Below are 27,626 nucleotides of genomic sequence, written 5' to 3' on the forward strand. Positions count from 1 at the left end.
TCAAAAAGAGTGTAACGCAATAAATTCAGTACCACGAGAAATTAATTTTTTTCTTAATTTTGTTACCAAGTTCTTTTTAATTTATCAATATTACCTCATTCTCGAAATCAATATGACTTTATTCAAATATGATAAAACAATATAAAATAAAAAATTTATCAAAAACAAAATTTTCAAAATAAATTGAAAGGTCGTTCTTTAGTTGCTAATGGAAATTTAATTTGTAATAAACATACACAGAAAGATTCAAGGGTAAATGATTTTATAACAAGTGAAAACAAACAATTGACTGAGTTAATTCTTGAAATACCATGTGTAAACAGTGTTGCTAATTACTCTGTCACATTACACATACATACATGTTACACATTTGCGTATAATTTGCGCTTTCACGGGTAAACAATGATGTTTACGAAAACATGTTTTAAACAAAAGTTGTTTATTTTTTTATACATTTTTTACATTTAAACTTTTGTTCTATCTCTAACGGTTTACAAGATGGGTAATACGGACCCAAGACCCAATTGAGTTATGTTACTCATTTACAAACTCGACCTCACTTTTTATGTCCTAAGCACGCTATAAAATATATATTTCAGCTTGATATCTCTTTTCGTTTTTGAGTTATCGTGATGACAGAAGGACAGACAGACAACCGGAAATGGACTAATTAAGTGATTTTATGAACACCTTTATCAAAATTTTGTTATAGCATCAATATTTTTAAGAGTTACAAACTTGGGACTAAAGTTAGTATACCTTGGTATATTTCATATACATGGTATAAACATATGTATAAACCATTCATGCATGATACACAGTTTTTTGTTGCTGTGAATAAGTTTTTCTTGTGAAACAGCCAAGTTATTTCTATTTTGTAAAATATAAAGAGTTTTCTCACTTTTAAGCTAAAGAAATACGTTGTTTTTTTTATGGTAACTACTAGGGATTTGCTTTTATTCAAAGAAAATGTTTGTATATAAAAATATACGAAAACAATAGATATTATGTTGTATGTGTGTACAATAACATAACATGATGACGTATACCCGGTTAACCATTCAAAACATCACAAATTACTTCCATCCACCGGCTTAAAAATTATGAATTTTGTTTGAATTCCGTATACCCATTCAATGAAAAGAGTGATCATATAAGATTTATACATTTTTAACTTGGGATAAAAATCAACTCTTGAAAGTATATCCATACCACATTTCCATACCACAAACACAAGCCAAACTGATAGTTTTTGTGGATTTTAACGTAATTCATGACCATTTTAACCTGTATATATGAAATATACAATATGTCTATTTTAAGTTGACATATGCTTGAAACTCGAAAAATAACTTTTATCAATAAAAATGTTGGGTGTGTAGGCGCACATCTTACGCAGACATTAAACTTTACCAAGGTGTTCAAGCTCACTGAAAACCTCACTCTACTCTATGTGTGGTAATTGATAGATGAACACTTTAAATTTAAAAATTGTTTATGATTAAAAAAGTAACATTTTTTGTCCAAAACATTTTTCCGCAAACCGTACAGTTTAGGCAAAAAGGAATTGAAAATTATTATTTCGCATAATTGTTTCTGCGAAATCTAGGTACTCTTCGAAAATTTTTTTAGAATTTTCCTGTCCGTTTTTGTTTCTTGATCAGTTACTTACGAATAACCAGTAGCGATAAAGTTCAAACAAGACAGGGAAAAATTGAATTTCAAATATATTTATTGGGAAAATCAGACCAGTAGTCAATATAGCTGTCACAAGCAAGCTTATATCTTAAAATCTTAAAAAAAAAACAGCTGTAGTCTGACTAGACTAGACGGATTGACTAGATAGCATCAAAATAGTGCGCTATTTTTACATTCGAACACAGTTAATTCACACATACGAAAAAATTTTTGCAAAATTACTTTGATTAGTATTATTTTATTTATTTGACATCTGCTGAAACCTAGTTTGAACTTGTTATCGTAGTTCTATTCTATATTCTAAGCTACCGGTTGGCGCAAAAATGACAATACTTATTTCAGAATATCATTAATAAAGTAAACTTCAACATTATTTAAAAAATCCAATCAATTGAAGCCGAAGGCATAAGGTACTTTCCCAAAGTTTTATAGTTGAAAGTAAACAAAGATATTTGTTATAAATAAAATATAAAGGAAAATGGAAGTAAAAAAACTTTTGGTTTTTCTCTTTTATTTTCCCATTTCTTAAACATATGATGTAGGTTATTTTTGCAACATACATATTATATATACAGTATAATGATTACTTACTAACGCTTGGGAAAAAGAAAAATAAAAAGTAGGTCAAATGTGATTTATAACATTTCGTTAAATTGGATATTTATATAAAATAAAAATATTTGAATAACAAAAACAATGCTTAACACTTATTCTAAATCAGATATTAATTTTTGGGAATTATAAGTCCAAATTCATATTCTACAGACTTAACGCAGGTAGTTTGTCCTTTATACTCAAGTTTATAAAAATGTTCTCATATACAGTTTGACAACCATAACGTTAGCCATTTAAAATGAAGTAAGAAGAGTTTTTATGGACGTTTGTGTGTATGATGAGACACTTTGACGAAGACGATTGACCGACTTAATACGGCTGTCGTCACGTATACACACAAACAACTAATAAATGATTGCACCCGCATCACACATTGTCTGAAGACTCTTTCCTTGTCTTATACATAAGAACGCCCATGAAAACTCTTCTTACTTCATACACATTAAAAAGCTAACGAGATGGTTGCCAAACTGTATACGTGCATTATTTGTGACAAGAGTGATGTTACTGTACCTAATACTTAGATGTAATGTGTATAAATCTACTCAATACACGCACACAACTGCAAATTTATAAGCTGTATTTTTTCTTGATCTTTCTTTTCAACAACACAATAAAAAAAAATTTAATTTTTCAATTTTCCTAATTCTTTGTTCTATTAAATATTAGTTTTTTATGCATTCCCAAAAACAGTTTTTAAGATATGTGCGAAACTATGTTTTTTCATACTTTATCGGCTTGTTGCCTTTTAATTATGTACCATAATCGATCGAAAAATTTCATTTGTTTTCCCTAAAATTAAATGCATCTAGATTAACACTATATTTTAATTTCATCAAAGTCTTAAGAAAAGTTGACTTACGGTCAAACTAATGTAATGTTTCTAGATGAATTTTATGACAGAATCTAGCAATTTGGAAAAGGATTGAAATAAGGATTAGTTTTTTTCATGAGACTGAGTGGTTTCTTGCATTTTATCCATTTTCAAGAAAGATTTAATTTAATGGCTCATGGGCATTCGCAGTCCTTTTGTCAATTTTATAATTTCTACTCATAATATAATTTTTGTTACTACTTCGATTGGTATAAAATGGGAATAAATTATCTACACAATATCCTATTCTTATAAAAAATAATTTGAACTAGTTACAACGTTTGTATCCAGTAGTAGTCAATTGTAAAAGTTGCAGTTCTATCCGTGGCAAAAGAGGGAAAATGAGATTCTTAGGATCTATATTTTAGATAGCAGTGTGAGTGACTTATAACTTAAAACAGTTCTATCCGTGGAAGTTCTAGCAGGGTGAGTGACTTATGACTTAAAATAGTTCTATCCGTGGCAAACGAGAGAAAATGAAATACTTAGGATCAATATTTTAGATAGCAGCATGAGTGACTTATAACTTAAACGTTATAATGATCTCACAATACATTTTGTCCGGAAACAAAAGATAATTATATTCATACACCTAAATAAATACTATCTATGTGTGTCAACTGAAAGTCAATTATAAAATATAATTTATAATAATACAAATTAACATCCTTTGAAGTCAATAACATATTTTATTTTATTATTATTATTATTTTTTTCGATTATTAATTTTAATACACAATAGTGATTAATTAATATAGTATAAATACATAACGACAAGTGTAAAGCTAGCACCCCTAGAACTTTTCTATCGGGGATTCATTTTATCAACTCATTTGTTTAAGGATGTACATTTGAGATGCTATAGGGAAGCCTAACTAGAGCTATTATGAAGATCTCTTGGATTAAGACATTGACAAAAAAATGTAATATTATTCGACACTCGACAGAAAACTCTGAAAATTGAATTTCAGGGTTTCAGGGAGCGAATGGCTGTTATTTTTTCATTTGGTGTGTCATGTGTCGAACAAAAACTTGTTATAGTTCAGCAAGGAACAGATAAGACCTCTGTTTTTTTCTCGAGTGAATTTCTCTAAATCGTTTCTTCTCATTATTCCTACTATTAGATATTGAATTTGTAGCAATTTCCTTCTTACCAGCAATTTTATCTTTTTCGTCTTTTATAAAAGTGATTTGCCAAACTATATCATTACACTGGCAGCTACTCGCTCGCATTGCTGGACAATGCTAGAATTTTTAAAATTAGTTTAGTAGTTGATTCAATCATGACAGATTTTCATACAAACTTTCACCAAGCTTCAAGAAATTGGACTGTGCACAGTCGATAATTTTTTTATCTAAAAATAAAAACTTTCATTGGTTAGCTGAGACACGTCTCTATGCCGGTACATTTGTCGTTAGTGAAAACAAAGACCAGAAGGTGAAGCTTTTCCAACTATATCTGTTTATACCACTTGAAAATTCAATCTTAGCCTTAGAGAATACTACAAAAAATGAGTTAAATCTAGTAAATTGATTTGGAAGTATGAACATTTTCACATTTGAGTGAGTTACCTTTGTACAGCTCGAATAAAAAAATAATAATTCTTGTTAATTAGAACAAAAGTACTGATTTATTATTGGAATATGTATGTTTTATTTGTATAGTACATCGATTGTTATGGGGATTGTACTTTATATAGTCAATGTCGTGTGTGTGTGTGTATTGCATTTATTATTATTGATTTGCTGATATCGGGGAAATTTGTATTGAACTTATTTAGTACAGGAAGTATTGGTGAGGAATTATTTAGTCAATGTTTTTCATTCAGCCTTCTAGGCAGGCATTCTAGAGGACTAGAAGTTTATCTTTAAGATATTCTATCTTCGCTCTGAATACAAACCGTCTAATAGATAATGGTTGTTCTAGTTGGGAAAGGATTTTTTATCCGGGTTTATGATAGAATTGGGATATAATAATCACAGATTGATCTCTGAAAAACAATTTTTTTTGTTGATATATTCGAATTCATGTTACACCCCGGGATGAATTTTTTTCCACCTAGAAACATTTTATGCCATTATAAAATATCATTCATTTCTCATCAAAAGTTATTTTTAATGTTTCTAATGTCCGTTTCTTCCATGTATTCGATGTAATCGGGAAGTAATTTCTTTCGTCGAAACAATTCATTCTCTACGAACTCGAATAATATAATGTGCATTTATTATAGGTATAAACATAATCTGTTTTTAATATACATACTATATTTGTACTTAAATAAATGCATATTACATTATTTATTCAATTTCTAAGAGAAATATAAAAATATTAAAAAAATTCTAAATAGCTTTTGAAGAGGAATGATTGGTACTTATATTGTAAATCGTTTCTAAAAAAAATATTAATTTAAATGTACCAAGAAAAAAAATTTTTTTTAATAAACTTGCGACAAGCACGTTGAACACCTTGGCCCGGTAGTGTATTATAGACTATTGCAAGAGTGAAAGAGGAAAAGACGATGTCTCATCTTCTCTGTTACTGTTCAGCTTGAGCCATCAGGAGATGGGCTCACTTGAGTCAGCCTTTCTTTGACGACCTCTCCGCCTTGATGTCTGTTGATGTCAAAGCAGCCCAGATGCTGTTAAACAGCTAAAAATGGTTCATGGAGTAGTGGCCGGAGATGGGCCAACCCTTTTTCAGTATCACAGCGGATCCTATTGTCTAACCCTTCTAGTTTTCAAGTAAGCAAAATCGTCAATCAGTTGTTCAAAGTCTACGCCTTTTAGTAAATCACTATGAACATTAGCGGCAAACCTTTCTTGTAGTACAGTACTTTTTAATTCATTATACAGAAACGTATTACTAATAATTTAAAAGAATGAGAGGTGAAATTTCGCCGTCCACACCGCCAACGTGTTGTGAGCGTGTTTTCAGTTTTGCCATAAATAATATTTTTTGTCTTCAAAAAATTGAAAGACCCCTTTAAAATTATAATTTAGATACTCTGCACTTCTTTTTTAATACATCGAGCTTCTTATAGAAAATCAAAAAAAGGAAAATATCGGATAAAGTTCGTGTTTAACTTATTCCATCATATACTTCCTTTATGTTCTTTCGAAATACCTAACACACAGATGGTAACAAAATAGATTATTCTTGGGAGACCATAAAAGTTTCTTCTGAATGTGAAAAATATAGCAATTCAGGGAAATAAACATTTCTATTTACGTAAAGTATTAACGTTGGAACTAAGCTAGATCATCCTCTATTTTCGTGGCTTATTCCTTAGATATTAACATTTGACAACAAGCTTTATGGTTGAGGTCGACAACTGTGGTTATTAAATTTTGCACTGCTCCTTTACCTATGGGTTAATTTATATTATGTTGATTAAATTTTATATTTTTGAATTTAAAAATTGATCAATTACAAAAAAAAATCGGGTAAAATAACTCCACACAAGCAAGTTCAGATATTAAAATCGATTTGTATATGTTTTTATGTAATTGCCTATATGAATATCATATTACTTATTATAAAGGTTTAATATTATTAATTACATTTTGGTAATTATACAATATTGATGGATTTGTCAAAATGTCATAGTAATTAATACAGAAGCATACTACCCATATTTAGATTTGCATCATACTGTAAGATTTCCATGCATAATTCATGAAAGTTATCCTAACAATAATTAACACTATCCGCTAACACGCAATGATACATTTGGGAAAATGAAATAAAATAAACCAAGCTTGGTGAATTCTTTTTCACATTCTGCATGTTTTCCACGTAACGGACAATCAAAATCAAAACGCAAACTCAAAAAAATACTTAACATTTGGCATACTTGACAGTCTTCAAAAATTTTGCGAAAAGCTATTTTTTGAGTTTGAGTTTTGTTTTTGTTTGTCCGTTTAGTGTAAATCGACATGAGGAAAATGGTTGTTAGCGTAACCAAAGTAATATCAAGATATGGTAATCATGGAACTGATTGGTCTTTTCTAATGAGAAATAAGACCCACCAGGTCCTTATAAGATAACAAAAAAGTAAAATGCAAAATGTTTATCCCTATTGAAATACAAAAATCTACTGACGTGCACAATTAGATGTTATAATATCATAATTTTAAGGCTAATAGTTTTTGATTTATGTGAAATATAAAAAAATTTGAATATTAAGTGTGTACAAACTCCACGACGAAATTCATCATTATGGATTCATGGACACTCATAACCAAACGATAAGCTTTTCATGTGAATGCGACTTTTATGGTCCGCACCATCAGCTTCCCAAATGATGAAAATAACTTTCTATAACTGTCAAAAACACTCATTTTCAGAGGGTGTGTAGCTTAATATACTCGCTCTCTATGCAAGAGTTCTACAACTTTGATTATTATCAAAATTCCACCTCGATGCTTCAATTTCTACATGAGACCAAGCCAGTTAATGCGCAATCATTGGCGCAAAATCCAGGATTGTCGTTTATATATGTAAAAAGTAGTTATGCCTTTTCAGTAATTGTTCTACCTGCGAGCTCCTGAATTAAGACAACAAATTATTTAGATAATTTACCAATATTCAGTAATAGTAGCTCAGTTGGTTAAGGCGTAACCAATTTCGTTCACGGAATACCTAGGGTAACGCGTTCGATTCCCGCCGTCACAACAAAAATTAATTTAATTAAGTTGTGATGAGCTGGTCTAGTGCATGGTATATGTATGAAAGAGGTGCACTCAGCCTCTGAAAATAATTGAGAAGCTGATAAATGAAATTATCAGCGGAAAAGTTGGTAAAACACATCTATGGTATCACAATTCTTTATTATCTATAATTTGAATAAAAGAACTTTAGAAAATACATACAAAAGAAGTATATAGGAAATCAATATTCACTTACTAATATCCACCTTCAATATATGAAAAATTCAGTGTACATAATTGTCTCTAAATCAACGTAAAAATATAATAAAAGAAACATATTTATATAAAAATTAATTGAAATGGAAAATTCTGATTTTAATTAAGAATGATTCTTTATGAACACAATCAACAATCATCAATGTGTGTTGTGTGTAACAATATATTAAAATTATATCGTGTACTATGCTCATGGCAACGACCAACTTGGCCTGGTCGGCGGTCCATGTTCCATATAATATAATATAAGAAATGTAATAGGATGATAATATAAACATCCTGAACTCCCTTCTCAACTCTCACTTTCCATATCATTTTTTTATATTAAATATAAATATTATATTAATTATAAAATATAATCAGAGTTCATTATTTTTTTTCTACAAGATATTTAAAGGAGGGTCAACATTGTGATTTATTTACAAATTAGCTGTGAACTATCCACTTTGCTGGGTAACATAGGATAGATACTTTACTGGGATAGAAAAAGCATTTTCAGCTTGTTTGTATTTTTCAAGGGTTTGTTAAACTCTTTATTAAAAAGGCTGTAAAATAAGTCATTCTTAGGAAGTCATTCTTTGTTTCCTTACGTTTACAATAAACTTTATAATTTAAAGATAAATAGTCTTATTTATACAGGGTGGGCCATTTTAATCTATACACTTAATACCTTGTTTTGCAATTAACCCAGCAAAAAATAAACTTAAACAAAAGTTGTATCTTTTAATGAGGGATATCGATGTTCTGACATCATATTGTACCTAGTTCTTCGGGTTTCTTTAATAGCCAATTTAAATCATAAACGGTAAGATATAGAATAACACTTCAAGTAAGAAAATTGATCTTCATAAAAAAACTAACAATTTTTGTTTAAACATTTTTTCGAAAAACGTTAGCTTCCGGAGGAAAAGTTGTAAGGGGCAATAGAGGTCATTCGCCTGTGTCCATGACTTTGATCTACAATTATCGATAAACTTTAAACACATTTTCTTTCGATCAAAGGCACTAATGACATATTTTTAAGTCGTATCCTCCGAAAGGTAGCGTTTTTCGCAAAAATGCTTTAAACAAATTTGCTACACAACGAGATATTTAAGTGTATTTATTAAAATGGCCCACTCTGTATAACTTAGTGATGTTAAATTGTCATAAATATTAATGGTCATGGATAATTGCTTGGAGAATATATACCGGAATGATACTCCAAGATATCATAGTGTAAGAGAAAATATAGACAATGTATGTATAAACTGATATCTATCAGAAAATGTAGGTTAATTCTAAACTTTATTACCGTAAAAGATTCTAAAAGGTCTCACATTTTTACTATCATAATACAAGCCATGAAAGATAAATAAAAATGCTAATGGTATAAATATACTTGCGAACTCGGAGAAATCAAGTTTCTAAATATACAGACTGTCCCGAAACAATCGTATTAGAAAAGCGTTTGAAATTTAGAAAATTTTTCGATGAATCTTAGTTTATTTGAAATTTTTATAATAAGCAAAGTTGTAGAAAATAAATTTTATTTTAATGATTATTTCTTCACTAAGTTTAACAATTGTTGAGAAATTTAAGCTCTAAATGCTAGACTTTTGAGCGTAGCTAAATTACTCTGTATTAAGTTTTTGTTTTTGTTTTTGTTTTTTTTTTTTTAAATAAAAAATTAAGTTTTCTTAATGTTAGTTGAGCAATTCTTAAAATTAAAAAATGATAATTAACGTGGCCTTAATCGTTGTCTGGTAAAAAAGGCCAGAGAGCTGTCGTTTTGAATTTTATTAAAAATTTTAAAACTTTATTAATAATTATTAATTAACCATTGAATAATGGTTTCTGTTTGGTCCGGTATTTCAGAGACACTCTGTACAGTAATTCACGTAACTTTAAAATTTTTGTCAGGCCTTAAGGGACCAAATATTTGTGAAATAGTTTACGTAAAATTATTAAATAATTTTTTTTTCAATAACCTTTGATAACTGCATATTTCTTTGCCCTTAAGTGTATAAAATAATTCAGTTCTTCAATTCAATTTATTGTACATTATATATTTTAAATGTTAATTAAGGGATGTTACCTATTTATAAAACTTACAGGAAGTAGAAAAAACCTGATTTCTTATTGAATGAAAAGCAATTATCAAAATCTATGTAAACTTAAATAACCTAAAGAAATTTTTTCTAAAAATATTTGGCACTTTATTATCTCTGCCTGTCATGCGGCTTTGCAGCTGAAACCAAAAGTTTTAAACATCGGAAAGGGTACGGTGAATTTTGTATTGTCAATTTTCAAATGTAATTACTTCTCTGCATAATAATAACTTTTAATTAATATTCGATGCAAAAAGGTTTGCTTACAGACATGACTACACTATGCAAAATTTAGACTCCCCTTTTTGGCTCCTCTTTTGTTAATTTTGTTATTAAATATGTGAAAATTTTATCAAAATAGGTGCCTACTACAAACATTATAATATATGTTAGATTATTTAGTTTTTTTATTTTATCGATTTTATAATATTTTTGTTTGTGTCTAAAACATATTCTATTCAAGGTCCCGTTATTCAATCGTTACTCGTTATGCAATGCTAACGTACTATAATTTCACTGCAGATAAAATTTGAAAGTTTTTCCCGCGCTTATTTTCATGTAATTTTTCAAAAAACCAAGCTTATATTTTTACAATCACAGTTAATATTTGATTAATATAATCCAAAACAAAATTGTTACTGGTAAAGTTGATAACAATCAAAGTTTTGGGCAATTTCAATCGAAACATAGAAATATTAAAAATTCAATTTCAATTTTTGTTTTGTTGATTGGTACGAATTTTTGAACAGTGCTACTTCAGTAATTAAGTACCTTTTGAGACCAACCTTTTTAGATTATATCAATTTTAAAGAATATCAATTTTTTTAATTTGTTATCGTCCTGATTAAATATTTTATTTATAATCACCTACTGAAAATTGCAAAATGGAAAAACCAAAAATATGGTTAGTACTTTCATAATAACTACGCTAAACAAAATACAACACTCTTTTTTTCGTTAAAAATACACAATATTTACAGGTTTGTTTCTTTGTTATCTTTGACCCTGCCAGACTCTATCAAGGTTTTAAGGGTAAAAAAGTGAGCTTTAGATGCTCTATTAATGCTAATAATATATAGACTCGAAGTTTTGCCACAGCAATAGGAAATTTTGTAGGAAAAAATTAAAAAGTTCTCTTGTTAGTTCTGACGCACCGTACGTTCCACATCTTTTTTTTATGAAAACTCTTATATACAGGGCTATCCCGTGACTCGATAGCCATAGCTTAAGAGCGTTTTATTTTGACAATTTTAAGTCGAAAGTACCTTTTGTAAACTTTTGTCAAAAACCCAATAAAGTTAAGGAATTGTAATTAAAGTTTTGGTTCGAAATAACCCCATGCTGACCTCCGATGTCACCAGACCTAGCTCTTCTTGACTTTGATCTTTGGGGATATATGAAAAGTCTAGTATATTCATATCACGAGCCAGAGATGAGCTAATTCAAAATATTATGGCTGCACCTGCATCCATACAAGGAGAAAGAAATGCTCTTCAGAGAGACTTCTTCAATTATTAACAGAGCAACAATGTGGTATGAGGCAACGAGGGGACATTTTGAACCAAAAATTAATTACTTTTGTGTTGTATAAAAATTATTAATTTATTAAATATTAAACTACTTTACTCAACTATGTCTTCACTTTATTGGTTAAATTAAATAGTACATATAACTACTTAACTATTGGGCTTTGGGCAAAAATATATAAGATGCTTTCGACTTAAAATTTTCAAAAGAATACGCTCTTAAACTATGACCATCGAGTCACGAGACAGACTGTATATAAAATATCCATAAGAGACCATTCATAGTAAGCATAATTTTGACGATATTTTTATGGCATTTTCAGAGAGTACAACATTTTTCATAAAAGTGGTGTGACCCACGCGATAGGGCGGGACAAACATTGAGCTTTTTTTTCTTTTACAAATAGTCTTGAATTTCCGATTACCATGATAATACTTTAATTCGTGGCGTATATTGCAGTAGTGCAAGATTATTTATTCTCCATGCTTCTTTACCCATAAAATAATCCCTGATAGGGCTCAGAAGACCCACAAAAAACATGTTAGCAAAGTTAAATGACGAAACAAAAACAGTTAGTGTATAAGGATAAAACGAAATAAAAATTTTCAAAATACAATTAAAAAAATTAAGCCAGGTTTTGTTAAAGTTGAAAAAAAATCCTTATTTTTGTACAAAAGCTTGCTTTAGAAAATGTTTAAAAAATATTTTTTACTTCAATTTTTATATTTCAATATGCTTTGAAGAGAATTATAGAAATTTTATCAATATCTATGTTTTATATCACATACATATCAATTACATTCATTACATGATATTTACTTACCATTATTACATTATTTTCAATTGTAAATAGTATTGTAATTTAAATTGAATTGGCAATAAAAATCCATAAAATAAACAAAGAGTTACTATACTAATTGTGTAATTTTAGTATTATAAGCATTTTAAGTACATTACTATAACCTACCCTTAATAGGTACTTGTTACAATCAAGGTTACCGGGTAAATATATTATGTAGTTATAACGGTATAATGAAGGTTTGTAGTATTTCAGTTTTGAAGGATTCACGAAGTGTTTCCATTGCCGGAATAGCGTATGAATATTTTTATTTTAAATTATAAGAATATGAATTTAAATTTCTATTAATTTAGTCTTTCATAGCCATAGAGAAGGCGTAATTAGTTTATAAGCTTTCAATGATAGATACTTTGAAACAAGTCAAAAAGTCCTTAAAATTTCAATATCTCGAGAGTTAAGGGCCAAAATGTCCAAACGAATATATAAGAATAATTTACAAAATTCATTCTTAAGGAAAATACGATAGTTGCTTCATGCTGAATTTGCCATATTACGCATAAAAATGTAAAACTTGATACCATAACAAAATTTCAAAGTGAAATTAAAATTGATTAAAAAACGAAGAAGTTATAAGCATTCAAAGATTGTTTCCCATTCCCTTTTAGCAAAACAAAGTTTCAAATGTATTTTATATGTATCTCTATGATGATATCGGACAATGAATAACTTATATATTCATCTTTGTTTAATTAGAAATTTTAAACGTTCATATTTTGCTTACTTCTAAAGATTTAAAAAACCAACTTTATTTTTCTGCCCGTGCAGTGAGCCAACATGCCTATTAATAAACTAAATTAATAAATTAATCATTCTGAACTGAAATTCTTAACAATATTTCGATTCCTTTTAACACACAAGTTAATGAGGCATACATACACGTCTTATGCCGAGCTTACTGGTCTCTGAACTCGAAAACTAGTGGTTCAGTTGTGCCACGATAAATAGTTGTAAAACTATTTTCTTGAGATTAACAAATAAATAAGTAGACTGTATAATAAAATCCTTTCCGATACTCCAACATCGACTTCGAGACTAAAGACAATAGTTGTTATTTGTTATTTACGTGGCGAGATATACATAAAAATTACATTATATCATCAATAAATGTTGGTTTTATGGTATATAAAAATGATATGAGTATTTATTATGAAAACTAAGTAAATAGATTTATTATACTTGGGAGAACTAGCCATTAACTCATTAAACAATTATTTAAGTTTCATTACTTGAATAAAATATTTAATTGATCTGAAAAAGTTTTATTTAGTATCAGTGGAATTCATAATTCACAGAATAATAGAAACGCGACAAGCAGTCCTATGTCATTGCTCAGATTTTGCTTTCAGAAGACTCAACATTGGGTAAAGCTTGAATAGCTCTAAATGACTAAGAACTTGCAGGAAAAATTTTTTTGTGGGTATTGTTTTGTCGATTACTTTCTTTTAACACATATAAGACATTAAAAAAAATGTCGGAAAACATGAAAAACAAAAAAATATTGATTTCCACACATTCGACAATTTGAACTCGGTTAAAGCCTCAATTTTTCTTTTATCGAATGCAGCAAACGAAAAGAATCATTTTTAAAGAATTTACTACGGTCGCAAGGTCTAACAAATTAATATTTACCTAAATAATTTGTTGCCCCTCTTAAATTTATTATGGACGCCATCTCTTTAATCTTCAAATTTTCCCCGAATAACGATTTAACACAAGCCTTGTTTTATTTACTAGTAGTTTTACAAGTAAGAAATGTTGAAAGAAGAAGAAATTACCTACTAATAGAATTATATGAAGAAGGATACAAAAGTTTAAGTGGGAAATGATTAGCTGTTATTTTACAGAATAGATGAAAGCGAATTTTTATGGAGCAAAAAGCGTAAATAAATAAATTTTTAAGATTCTCAGCGCTATGATATATTAATTTTAAACACCCCAAGTTTTGTCAGGAGATTAAAAAACCCTGAACTCAACTTTAATAAAATATTTATGCCATCTTGATCTGGTATCCTTAGTTATTAATTATTTGTAACTATGTATGTGAAAGACTTTACAAAATTTTTATACCATGTATATAATAATATTTTGAACAACTATAAAAAAATTCATAATAGAAGAGTTGCAGAGAGCTAGATATAATGTACCTTTAACATTTTTCTAAATTTGTTATTGTTTTTAGCCCCCAAATCAAAAAAGGGATGTTATAAGTTTGACAAGTTTGACCGCTATGTGTGTTTATTGTCTGCCTGTCTGTGGCATCGTAGTGCCCAAGCGGATGAACCGATTTTGATATTTGCTGTTTCGTTTGAAAGGTAATTTAATGATGAGTGTTCTTAGCTATGCTTTAACTGGGAGTTAAGAGTCCCGTACCCGAAACAACTAAAAAATAGACAATGATCTTCAAAATTGGTTCAGTTTGGAGAAGGCTTCAAGTAATTAAATAAAGAATGTTCTTAGAATAGTTTCAAGAGAGAAATTCGTCGGGGGTTTTTTAAGTTTAGTAAATTTCACTTGTCTGTACATTGGGATTAATAATTCGTACTGTCTAGAATTTTTAGAGTGCTATGAACACCTGTTGATAGGATAACAGATCGTAAGGGAAAATTTGTTTCATTGTTAGTTAATATTCTAGAACCTGAAGAAGAAAAAATAAGTACTACCAAACGCTTTTCTTTATAATTATTGTTCCAAGCAGTCTACTTTGAATTTATTATACTTTTATATTGCTGTTTATTAAAGCTGTCTGAAAGCTACCATTGCTTCAAGGTATAAAATCAGTTATTTCTTCATATAATTAAAACTCCTATTTTTACTTTAATTATAAATTTATTTGATTGTATGTATAAGTTCCAGTTTAAAGAACTGTTTGTAATAATAATTAAGCAACAATAATTATCACTTCACACATACAAGATAAAACCATAAAAACAAACAAAAACAAAATAAAGTTGAATAAAATAATAATAAACAGAACTAGAGCAAACAACAAAATATTATAAATAAAATATTTACATTTAGTTTTTTTTTTTTTAATAATAAATACATCCTTTGAGTTTTTTTTATTCTCTAATGAATACCATTTTATATGTTCATCAATTATTTAATGTCCATGAAAAGTTTTCAAAACATAAAGGTAGTGAATGATATCTTGTTTTTATCATTTAGTATCCAGTACCTTTTTTTTTAGAGTGGAAGATGTATTTGAAACAGTGTATCTAAATACCTTAAGTACAAATTTGTAACCAGGCAGGGGCAGAGTGTGCCTGAGGCCTATTGTATTAGCCTACACACAGAGGTAGATTATAAATAAGTCAAAAGTAGGCATGTGTCTACAGATCAGAAGTTACAAAGAGACGTGTGCGTGTAAGTTTTTAAAAGTATGCAAACAATTAGAATTCGTCGGTAATGTCATTTGTACAGTCATTCAAATGTATGGCCGTCTAATTCATAAAATTCCTGCAGAAAGGGACAGCTCAAGTCATCAGACAAAAGGATACAAAGAGGGTACGAAAGAGACAGCTCACAGTAGAATCTGCTGAAGATACTTATTACTTCTTCATTGGAAATATTCAGAGTGACAGTTTATCTAGTAATTATATACAGATTTGTGGTTAAAGTTCAAAAGGGGAGAGAATTTTACAGCAATTTTTTCAGCAAATTTTCGTTTTTACAATTTTATCAATTTCAATCAACACTGACGAAGTTATAAATAGCGTAAGAATTTTAGTAACAAAGCATTTTGGTTTAGAAAAGTGCTTTTTTGATGAATGTATCCATCTACGTTCTTATTAAGCAACGATATCTCGAGCCGGAGAACTGTCCCGAACGAACAATGCGATTCTACATGTTCTAAGAAATAAGAACTTGAAACTAAATAAATAATAAAGGCCTTTATTGATAGATTTTTTCTACGGGGAATGCTAATTGGAACAATGATTTCACGATCATTGTTAGTGGCGTAACTGTAGGGTGGCAGGGCTGGCAAAATGCCACGGGCCCCCGACCCAAGTAGGCCCCAGAAATGAAGCTTATTCACTCAAGAAGAAGATCAAAAACTACAATTTTATTATGTTATTGGTTTTCTATTGCAAAATTCTACAAACTACCGATGCAGCCTCTAAAACACTTCAGTCTAAAGCCATTGATCTTTCAAATGCCTTAAAACGTTTGAAAATTTAAAGTAAGGTATCGACATGAATTTTAAAATTTTAAGATGGAAGCAAATAGTGAAACAGAAAAATGGTCCATTACCATATTTGCCATATTTTATCGAGTGTTGGACATCATTATTAATCAACTGAAATCGCGTTTCCTTCCGATGAATGAAAATGTTTCCAATTTCAGTTTTTTGTAGCCTTCAACTTTACAAATTTTAAAAGACACAGAATTATTAAAAAAAGCTCTAGAATTTGTTGATATATATAAAAAAAGCATATCTGAATCATTTGCCAGGGAAATTCTCTTCGCATATTAGAGACTGCTGATTTATTATTAATAAAGAATCATTTCATGTCCTGCAGCTTTCCTGAAGTATGCACTACATTAATGTTATTAGTTACAATTCTTGTGACTACACCTAATGCTGAACGATCATTTTCAAAACTAAAATTAATAAAAATATATTTAAGACTATGGAACAAAACAGGTCATCTAACTTGGCTATTCTGTCTATTGAAAATTCTATGTCCCGATCTTTAGCCTTTGGTAATGGTATAAACACTTTTACGGAACAGAAAGCTCGAAGAAAAGATCTTTCTTAATAAATATCTTATTGAAATTAAATTATCATTTCATTGTAAATGTATAAACCCATGCTATTGAAAATCAAATTGTTATTAGTGTTGGATAACTACTTAAGTGGTTTGTTCAAATTAAATTAAGTACAACGTGACGATTTTTACTGATAGTGCGCCATCCAAAGAATTTGCCACGGGCCCCAGATGATATAGTTACGCCACTGGTCATTGTTTTGGTATAATAAGTACAATTCGATAAAGATCGATAAGATTTGAAAAAAACAACATTTACGTTTATTTTATTCCCTTAAGAAAATGTAATTAATATCTTTCAATATAAAAAAAAAGTACATTTAACAATATTTACTGTACGTAATACGTATATATAACACGTATTTCTGATAAAAATTTATCAAATATAGCACTCCTTAGAAAATAATATCGTAACAAATAAAAGTCATATGGATTCTTTTTTGCACCTAAACAACATTAGATTAAAGAAAAAAAAGGAAAATTTATAGTTTAATAAAAATGATATTGTGTGTTGAAAAGTTGAAGAAACCATTGATTTAATAATAAAACAAACTCAGTCATTTGGAAAAGTAAATGACCTAAAGAAGTTAACTGAACTTTTTAACTTTTCTATTGTTAGAGAAATAGAAAAAAATATGCTGCTATATTGTAAAAAAATGTATATTAAATCATCAAAGTCTCGACAATGATTGATTTTACATTTTTAAATCGACTTAAAAGGAGGAAGTTCTCAATTTGACTGTATTTTTTATTTTTGGATTTACTCCCACAATTATGAACTGATTTTGATGGGATTTTTGTTTAGTTGACCATACTTCAGAGGTGGTTCTCTATAAATTTTATCGAAGTTGATTCAGTGTTTTTGAAAAATCATGCTTTAGCTGTCATCAATAAAAATAGAACCAAATTCAATCCGCTTCAATCAAGAATTTCGTTCAGAGCAATTATGCTTTGAAGTCGCCATCAATGAGCCGATTTTTGGCTAAGTATATGGTAAGCATCGGCTTCAAGGCGTTAGTGACATTTTTCGAAGTTGGTTCTATTTTTTGCAAAGATTTTTTATATTAAATAATACTTTGAATAAAAAAAACGGAAAGGGAGTGGCTTCAACTAAAAATTATCATATTCATAAATGAATATGAGTTGTATAAATTAAAACCTGTCAAAATGAAGTGGTTAATATCTTATACTAATGCTAAGTGTTATACCCGTAGCTTTTCCTACATGAATTTTGATTAAAAAAATATATTTAACTAGACATCACCCGCAAAATTCTCTGGACAATTTTAACATTCTTCAAAAATAATTTCCAAAATTGGTGTAAAGAATGATTGACTAAAATAAACGAGCTTTAGTCTATGCTCTCGGCAATTTGATTCCATATATAACACACAGTATTTTCTTCCACTTATCCGTCTTAAAACCCTTTGGCCCTATTACCTATTTTTAAATCTTAGGAAGGTCATCAGCCTGGCTTTGCCCTTGTATCTTGGAGCTTGATTTACTCGCGATAGTATATACTCGTATATGAAATACAAATATTTTTCACGTCTATGACATACCAGGTTTCAAGGTATCCCTAAATCAAATTTTATCTAAATTGGTTCGGCTGTTAAGTTATGGAAGCACGGCGGACTAACGGTTTTTATTTAAAAATTGCGATGCATTTTTTAAACTGCCGCAATTGTTATAAGATTCTTGATTCTCAAATGGGAATGCCGAAATTAAAGTACGTAATTTAATAAGCGAAAACCTTTTGAGATTTTTTAATGTTCTAAAATTTAAACAATGTTGCTTGTGTTATTTTTAGCGAATAATGAAAGCTTTCAAACACTACAGACTTTTTGTAAGTTCAGTTTTATCATAAAATAATGGAAAATAAATGAAAAATAGAAGGATCTATAATAGAAAATAGTGTATATTATAGCACAAATTGGCAAACGTAAATAAAGGTTTACTCGGTAATGAATTTTATTGACATACAACTTTAGAAAACTAAAACGAAATAGTAAAATTCGTCGAAGGTTTATATTACGTATTAAAATAAAATTTGAAAACACATTGTCTATACCGTGTGTCAACGGTATCAGATGACATAAGTTCTTTTTGTTATTATTTTATCAAACTATATAATCCGTGAGACAACACCATTTTTATTAAATGATTAGTACATACTTGAAACTTTGTGAGTGGTTTCTCTTTGGCGAACCTACTAAATTTTTTCGAAATTGATGCGTTTTAAAATGAACATAATAACGTCATATTTAAGCAATCGGTCTAAAAAACGCAGCAGGGAATTTTATAACAATAAACAATAAAAGGTCTTGTCCGACAAAAATACTACACCAATGAGCTAAGTATTTTTGGATACACTTACTATGAACATCAATTATGAAATTCGGCCACGTTTTCGAGAGTTTATTTTTAAATGGTTGAATTTTGGATGTTTCTTTCCTTTTTGAACTTAGGCAGGAATGGAATACGCCTTAAATTTGAAAGTGGCTGCATTTACTTACTTTTTTTTAAAAATCAGGCATATTTAAATTACATTCTTTATTTATTATAGAACTAAATCATATTAAAATTACAGCCCTATATAAATGTTTTGAACTGTATGAAATTGTAAATCATATGTTAAACGACATAAAAATGTCTTAAAATTATAAAAATGAATTTTTGTTGACTTTGAGTTGAGTCACAGTTATTGAAATAAATGCTACGATACTCGAAATAAAATTCTGTTAAGAAATTTTATTTAAAAAATATAAATAAATTTAGCTACTGACGATGGCTGCGTTGCAAGCGAAATACCGATATTTAGAGAAATGTAAGTCTGTTGTATGTTTTTTAATTATAGTTTTTAAATAAAATTTCTTAATATACAATTTTATTTCGAGTTTCGTGGTATTTATTTCAATAACTATGTTTTAAAATTATTTTAAAATCAACATTATTCGCATCTCTCAGGAGCCAGTCGTAATATATCCATATCTAATTTCAAGAATAAAAGAAACATTCAATATCCAACCATCTTGAAATAAACTTTTTAAGGCGTTCTCTTATACCATTAAATAAAAAACACATGGTATACAACTACTTACATCATAAACATTATTTGTATTTGAGTAGTAATACTATTCCCAATTCCAATTTTAGCTTTTACGATCCATTTTTACAAGTGGTTTTATTTATTTATTATACTTATTCTTACTACTTTTAAACCGAGTACCAACAAGTACATTTCTTTTTCGTTTTCTATTTTCGTGATTCGATTACGAGCATATCATCTTTTCACATCATTTTTATGCCAATCATTTCAATAATGAATGAATGGGTAATGAAAATCCTATTCCAAGTATTTATCGGAATAATCTAAGTATCTTTAGGGAATTGATCAATGCCACGTCATTTTAATCTACGGTTTATACTACATGTACCCGCATCTTTTTCGCAGTGTTGAATTAAACAATAAAGGAGTCAAACAAGAATTGGTACATCTCAGGATGCAGAGGTAGCCTATTGGAATAGCGAAATTTTTAGGGGTTATAGCAGGAGTAATTTGCACCTACTGCAACGCTCTAGACCGTCTAAAAATGAGAAAATAATCAACTTGAAATACGGTTTTGTCATTTAGGCATGCAAATATTTTGAGAAAAAAGTTTAAAGAGTGAATAAATTTTTTGAACTTCGAATAAACATTCTCGTTTTTGTGAACCTATTTACAAAATTGCATTATAAAAATATTTATTGCAAATAATCTTATTTTTGAAAGGTCTATAACTTTATAGCAATTCAATTTATTTTTATTTGATAAGTTTTATATAATCTAAATTTTATTGTTCACCTGCGAGCCTTTTTTTTTGGTAAACTGTATAATAAAATAAAGTCTGGATATTTCAAATTATATTTTTTTATCGAAGAAAGTCATTGTTACTGGTTTTTTATTCTTTTACAGTACACAAAGCATATTTTTGGCCAAAAGAGTTGTTTGTTATTTTTTAGATTCGTTAATAAATATTTAAAAACATTATCTGTGAATCTAATATTTCGAAAACTTTAATTCGGAGCGTATATAAACCGGTGAGATCGTTTTCACAATTTTTTCTATTTGCTTTAATTTTTCCTTTCTCTTGGAAGAAAAGTCAAAATTTCGTTTCGAAAAAGTTATTGATTAAAATAAAAAATCTTGAGCGAAGCTACACTCGACTTTATCCATACACACGTATGATCCAAAGCTCTCATAACATGAAGTTTTTCGTAAACTCTAAATTTATGCTTTTCAGGGCAATTAAATCTTACTAGAGGTCCTTAAAATGAGAAATATTGAGCAAAACCCGAAAATTATTTTAGCCTCATTACAACACTTTTCCTATTCTTGAATGGTAGGTAAAGTAAAAAGAAGTATATGAAGTAAATTTTGAATAAAAATTACGAAAACCGTGTTTATTTGAACCTATTCTCAAATGTGACTGATATCTCAATAATCATAATTAAGAATCAAACAAACGCAGAATTATGGTCCGAAACTCTTAACTTTAAGATTTTCAAAATTTTTCAATCGGTATTTGATGTTATATTTCCAGAAAAGCCTCTAATTTTTATTATTATTGAAATTTATTTGGAAAAAAAAGATTATTGCTTTAAGCTAGGTTCACATCGAATCTAACACAGAGGAAGGAGGAAATTATGTTTATGGTGGCCTGTTCCTGGAAGTTGAAGCTTAATGTTTCTGAGAGTTCTTGATACCTCTTGTTTATAATGGCTATATTATACCGTACTTGCTGTTATTTAGTCTCTATTTCTATAAACAGGTTAATCGCCGTAACATAATGTTCCTTTCTGTGTTTTTTCGAAGCGGACCAAATATTTAAAATTTAGAATATTAGCTTTAGAAAACTGCGCCACTTACCTGGTACACATGGATATTCTTCTAAAAAGTCAGCACGCATTTGTTTTAAACTCTTCACTTTTTGCATTTCTTGCGGACCTTCAATTGCACTAAATATTGCGGCACCCAATATTAGAAATACAATATAAAATGCTATAAATAATGGTAATCGCCATATACCACCATTATTTTGATTGTTGCCATAATACCCGCCACCAGTGTTACCAAACATTTCTGTATTTGTGTCATGTAATTTACAACGTGTTTTTGATGAATTACTTCCAAAACATGTTAAAGGTAATAACATTGCTTTTACACCGAGAATTTATTGATGTTTTTCTAAAAATAAAAATAGAAACAGTAAATTTTAAAATAATACTAATTAGATGGGATTAAAGAAAGTTTATTTAATTTTGACAGATCATAATGCACTTCGATCGCTTTGATTTTTAGTAAAAATATAAAGAAAGAAAATTCAAAGAATATGTGAGTCATGAAAAAATATTCGAAACTGTGAGTATATCAATATTTGAAACATTTAGCACTTTTATACAGAAACTTGAAAATGAATTAATGCTCGATTTTCAAAGCTCAGAAAGGACCCTTCTTAATCTTATGGAACAATACGATCACATTTACAATAAAATTTCTAGCTCTGATGAATTGATAGTTTATAAGACAACTAGCAAATATATTTTCGAAAATATTTTCCTAAAGTCAAAAACTACTGATCGAATTTTATTCTACTGATAAAGACCTATCAAATAAGATCCTGCAAAATGGAATGGCCATTAAACTGATATGTAGTTTTTTGTCACGAATTTCATTATGAGTCTCCCTTCTTAGATTGGTCTTTCAGAAATAGAGTGAAATTTTCCCCTGATATTATTGTGCATGTGTTGCAGTGTTGCTTAATTTCGAAGTTTTGCTTTATTTTAGTTGACTATATGGAACCATTGATCCTGATTTCTACCGCGTGGTAAATTAGCACCACAGTCGACGTGGAGCATTTTAGGGCATATATATATAGCAGATCGACCACTTTCAAGATAAAGGGGAGGAGAGTGATAATAAAATGAGTAAAAATTGAAAAAAAGTTTCTGCTCCTTGCTAAATAAGTTCCCTAACCACCGCAGAGCTGTTACGTAATGCTAGCCGACATGTCCCTCTTCCCTTCCTGACTACTATCAATCAAACCATATTACCCTTCTTCGGGCGTTTTGGAGGGAAAAGAGGGAAGCAAATATCTACCAGCAGTATGTAACGCTTGTACGATCTTTAGGGAACTTATTTGGTAAGGGGCAGAAATATTCTCCAGTTTTTACTAATTTTATACCCCCCTCCTATCTATCTCGAAAATGGCCGTTTTGCCATGTGCATGAGATAAAATACTCCATATCGACTCAGGAACACAGCTTATTTACCACGAGGCAGAAAGTTAGGGTTCATGAATTATATTAGAATTAATTCAATGAATACATAAAAATTGTTTTCATATTTTATATTCAGCTTGTTAGTATGGAGGTAAGTAGATTTTAAGCATACAGGACCGTTTTTGTTATTTCGAAAATAAAATTCAAATTACCTCTATTCACTTGTTTTTAACTTCAAATATGTGATTTGTTAAATAGAATTTTTAAGATTCACGTTTCTCGAAAAAAAATTTTTGTTCTTTTCGTAATATCAAATAAAATTGGAAATTACATCGTGGGTTTGTTGAAATTCACATCAGATTCTTTTGTCATTCGTGAAAGCATTTCCTAAACACACCATGATTAATTATGTTAATTATACAGTGTTTATTTTTAATTACTTAGCCAATATAAAACATTATATATTCAACCTTGACGGTATAAGTGAACTGATAAGGCTCTGAAACCACTTGACGGATTTAAATGCGGTTTTTACCATCCATCATCATCAATAAAAAAAACTGTTTATTGAAAATTTTTATTGAATAGAAATGTTAAAAGGGTACGATTAGTCTACGAGGTGTACGGCACCTAATGAATTATTTTACTACTCAATAAATTTTCACAAAAAGTAAAAAAAAATTCAGTAGCCATGGGCTTGACGCCATACGTAGTCCTATTTTTAGACTTTAATATATCGAAAACTAAGCGAGATCCCAAAAATGGTTAGCACGAATTATAGAAAGTCCGAAATTCGTTAACGATGCTATGCTTGATCCTTTTCATTTGTTTTTTTTATATGGTCATAAAAGAATGTCAAAGTAAAATTAATGATAGATGGCCTTTAATTTTTACCCGACTATCAAGGAGTGATTATGTTTTTCGTGCTTATCTTGTATGTATCTATGCATGTATGTTATATCTATGTATGTAAATTACCTCGTATCTTCCAAACGGCTCGATTGATTTCGTCAGTTAAGGTATTATTATATTTTCAGTTTAGGTATTATTAAAATGGCGGATTTTTGGCGCGAAGTAGTAATATATCAATAAAAAAAACATTAACCAAACCTATCGAGTAGTCAGTAGGGTATCAACATGAAGGAAATTAAAAGGAGATTTTTCAAATATATATAAGTTATATGTTTAAATTTAATTAGAAACAATAAATAAGTTAATAAAGTTTTACTATAATATAATAAGAAGTTTTTTTTAATGCCAGGACATATATTAAAAAATAAATATAATTTAAAAAATCAAATACCCGACTGCATTAAATAAAATCTGAAAAGAAAGAAACGAAAAAGTACAGTAGTCTCAAATATTCCCAATAATCCCCGTCTGTTAATGTCGCTATGTAAATTACTGGACTTGTTTTTTGTTTTCAGATTTAATGCTTCAAAAAAAAAAAATTTCAAATTCCATTAATGCTCTTAGTAAAACGTTGAATATTCTAAACCAAATTAAAAGGTGTATATGTCTAAGTTTCACAGATTTGGAGAAAAATATTACAAGGAAATAACATATAGCACCCTTCATAAGGACACTAACAGACACTAAAAGACTTTTCTTATTGTTTAAATATGAAGTTACTAGATCGAGAAATTCTAGTATTCCTATGTAAAATAATCAGTTATTTTTACTAGCGATTGAAAAAGTTTTTTATTTTAAATTATGCTATTAATCAAGTACCTAAGCTTAATGTGGGTAGGAGATATCAGATTAAAGTTGATATATAATACTGTTATGACGTGCTTAAATATATTTTTTTTTTAAACTTTGCAATGCGCTAGCTATTTGAAAAGTATATAAAAATTTATCAAATCAAATTAATGACAACTTCAATCTGATATTTCCCATGCAAATAAAAAACTATTAAATAAAAAATTTTCGTTAAACAAAACATTAATTGTAAGTTATAGGTATAGGGTGTCCTCCTCAAGTAACAGACAAAAGAAAGACTAGCAATTCTATATCAAATTTCCATCCAAAAAATATATTTATCATTTTTAAATTCGTTAGATAATTAATGAATTACGGTTCCATTAATTATCGTTTGCAATTTCGATAATTTCTCGAGTAAATTTACTACAGTTTATCCTCTAAGCAACATTTACGTTCAATTTAAAAAAAAAATTATAAATAGAGTATGTAGTAAATTTTATTTTCTTCAACTTTGCTTAATATAAAAATTTTATTCTAATATTAAATGAGAAATTTTCAAAATAGAAACGATAATTAATGAAGTTCTATTTCGTATATGAGACATCGGATGTAAATACTTCAGAATTGCTGATATTCTTTTGTTTGTAGTTATATGGACCCATCCTCCTGTTAACGTTTAACAAAGTTTCAAACCATATTGTTATAAAATTTAAGTTAAAAATAAAGTTTTTAATGCACAAATGAATAAAGTTTCAAATTAATTTTGAGAAATATTTTTTATTATTATTTTTTTATTAATAAAATAAAAATTAATTTAATAAAAAACATTAAAAATTAATAAAAATATAATTATTTACAATCTATAAAAAAGAAAATTGGATAGACTCACCTATAAAAATGTTTAGTAACACCACTAAAAGAAGCAAGCCACCACTAAACAAAAACAAGTAACAGTGATAATTCACAAATTCATTTGTAAATAAAATTTATATTTGTGCCGTACGTATATTATTTGTTATGTTATTACTCCGTTCACCCTTTCTGGTTCACTAATACAGGTCACATCGAACGAGAACGTAAGTATAGACGCCGGTACGTGCGTTTAAGGGTAGATGAGAGAGAGATATGTTTTCGGGGAGTATAGAAATGGGTATTACATTTATCGCGCTTGCGGCATTTTCATAAACTTTCTTGTTTGTATCCATCAATGACATTCGTATTGCCCCAGTCTTATACTGGGTTTTCTTGAATTCCAGTAAATGTTGTATGTTGCATTCGTGATTGTTTACATTAACTAGGAAATTTTTCATTATATTGTTATGTTTTCACTAGTGAATGTATGTGATTCCTGACCATACATAATCACTAAAATATTTTACAAGTTTCTTTCATAACTAAAACTGTACCTACACCACAGCTGTGTGTAAAAATTTATAAAAACAGCAGTATTTTTTTTATGAAAATAGGAAAAAAAACTCGTTGAAAAGATAACGGGATGAAATTTTTTTGGTTGATATTTCCAACTTTTTGATATAATTTACTTTATGATCGAGCTGAAATTTTGCATAAAGTTTTAGCATGCTAAATTTCAGACATTTTGATATGTCTTAGTGCACAATAGAGAATATTCATGTATTTTTTTAAATATTTTTAATTCATTGTTTACACCGTTATAACATAGTAAAAAATATAAATACTGTTTAAAAATGCTGTAATTAAGTGTAAAAAAATATTTAAAATAGAGACTAATTTTGAAATTGAACACAGTCCTTTTGACGCTCTCTATTGTATTAATATGTGACCTGTCAGTAGGTGACAGTTCAATGTATAATTTACACTTTCAATTAAGTTTTCTAATAAAAAACCGTAGAATAATATAACTCAATGTAATACTGGTTTAGTTCAAATGTCTAGCCAATAAAGTTACGGAAAAAAAATGTTGGAACCAAATTTAAATTTAATGAATATTCCCTATTTAGTTCAGATGATGTGATAAGATAATCTTAAAAAGTTTTCATAGAAAAGCTCTTATTTTAATGAACCATTAAAAACATCTTTCGAAAAAAAAAACAAGCGAAATCTTCTGATAGCTTTGAATTTGAGATATTACACCATTTAGCAAAAATTTATCGTCACGCAAAGTTTCAAGTCTTTGAGCTTTTTTTTACCACATAACATCGAAGGCCGGATTATCACCAAAATTATATATTTTGGTATATATTATGAAATGTTTAGAAAATAAATAACAAAAGAAAAACATGCTACGCCAACCATAAAATTAATTGTAGCTTTTGAAGTATTGA

General features: G+C 28.8%; 1 protein-coding gene across 1 annotated transcript; it reads right to left on the reverse strand.

Moving 5' to 3' along the window:
* On the reverse strand, window positions 1–26,369 carry LOC123301156 (potassium channel subfamily K member 1-like). The gene is made up of 4 exons (XM_044883889.1): window positions 26,213–26,369; window positions 22,268–22,585; window positions 5,706–5,715; window positions 1–52 (listed from the first exon to the last, which is right to left on the reverse strand). Exons 2-4 carry the CDS (start codon window positions 22,551–22,553, stop codon window positions 1–3), a joined length of 348 nt encoding a protein of 115 aa, XP_044739824.1. The 5' UTR covers window positions 22,554–22,585; window positions 26,213–26,369.
* Between the last annotated feature and the right edge of the window lie 1,257 nt (window positions 26,370–27,626).

Source organism: Chrysoperla carnea, chromosome 5, assembly GCF_905475395.1.
Source record: "Chrysoperla carnea chromosome 5, inChrCarn1.1, whole genome shotgun sequence".
NCBI classification, from domain to species: Eukaryota; Metazoa; Arthropoda; class Insecta; order Neuroptera; family Chrysopidae; genus Chrysoperla; species Chrysoperla carnea.

What these genes read in the sequence shown, in the direction of transcription:
- LOC123301156 (XM_044883889.1), bottom strand. Translation starts at nt 22,553, where the DNA reads ATGTTATTACCTTTAACATGTTTTGGAAGTAATTCATCAAAAACACGT.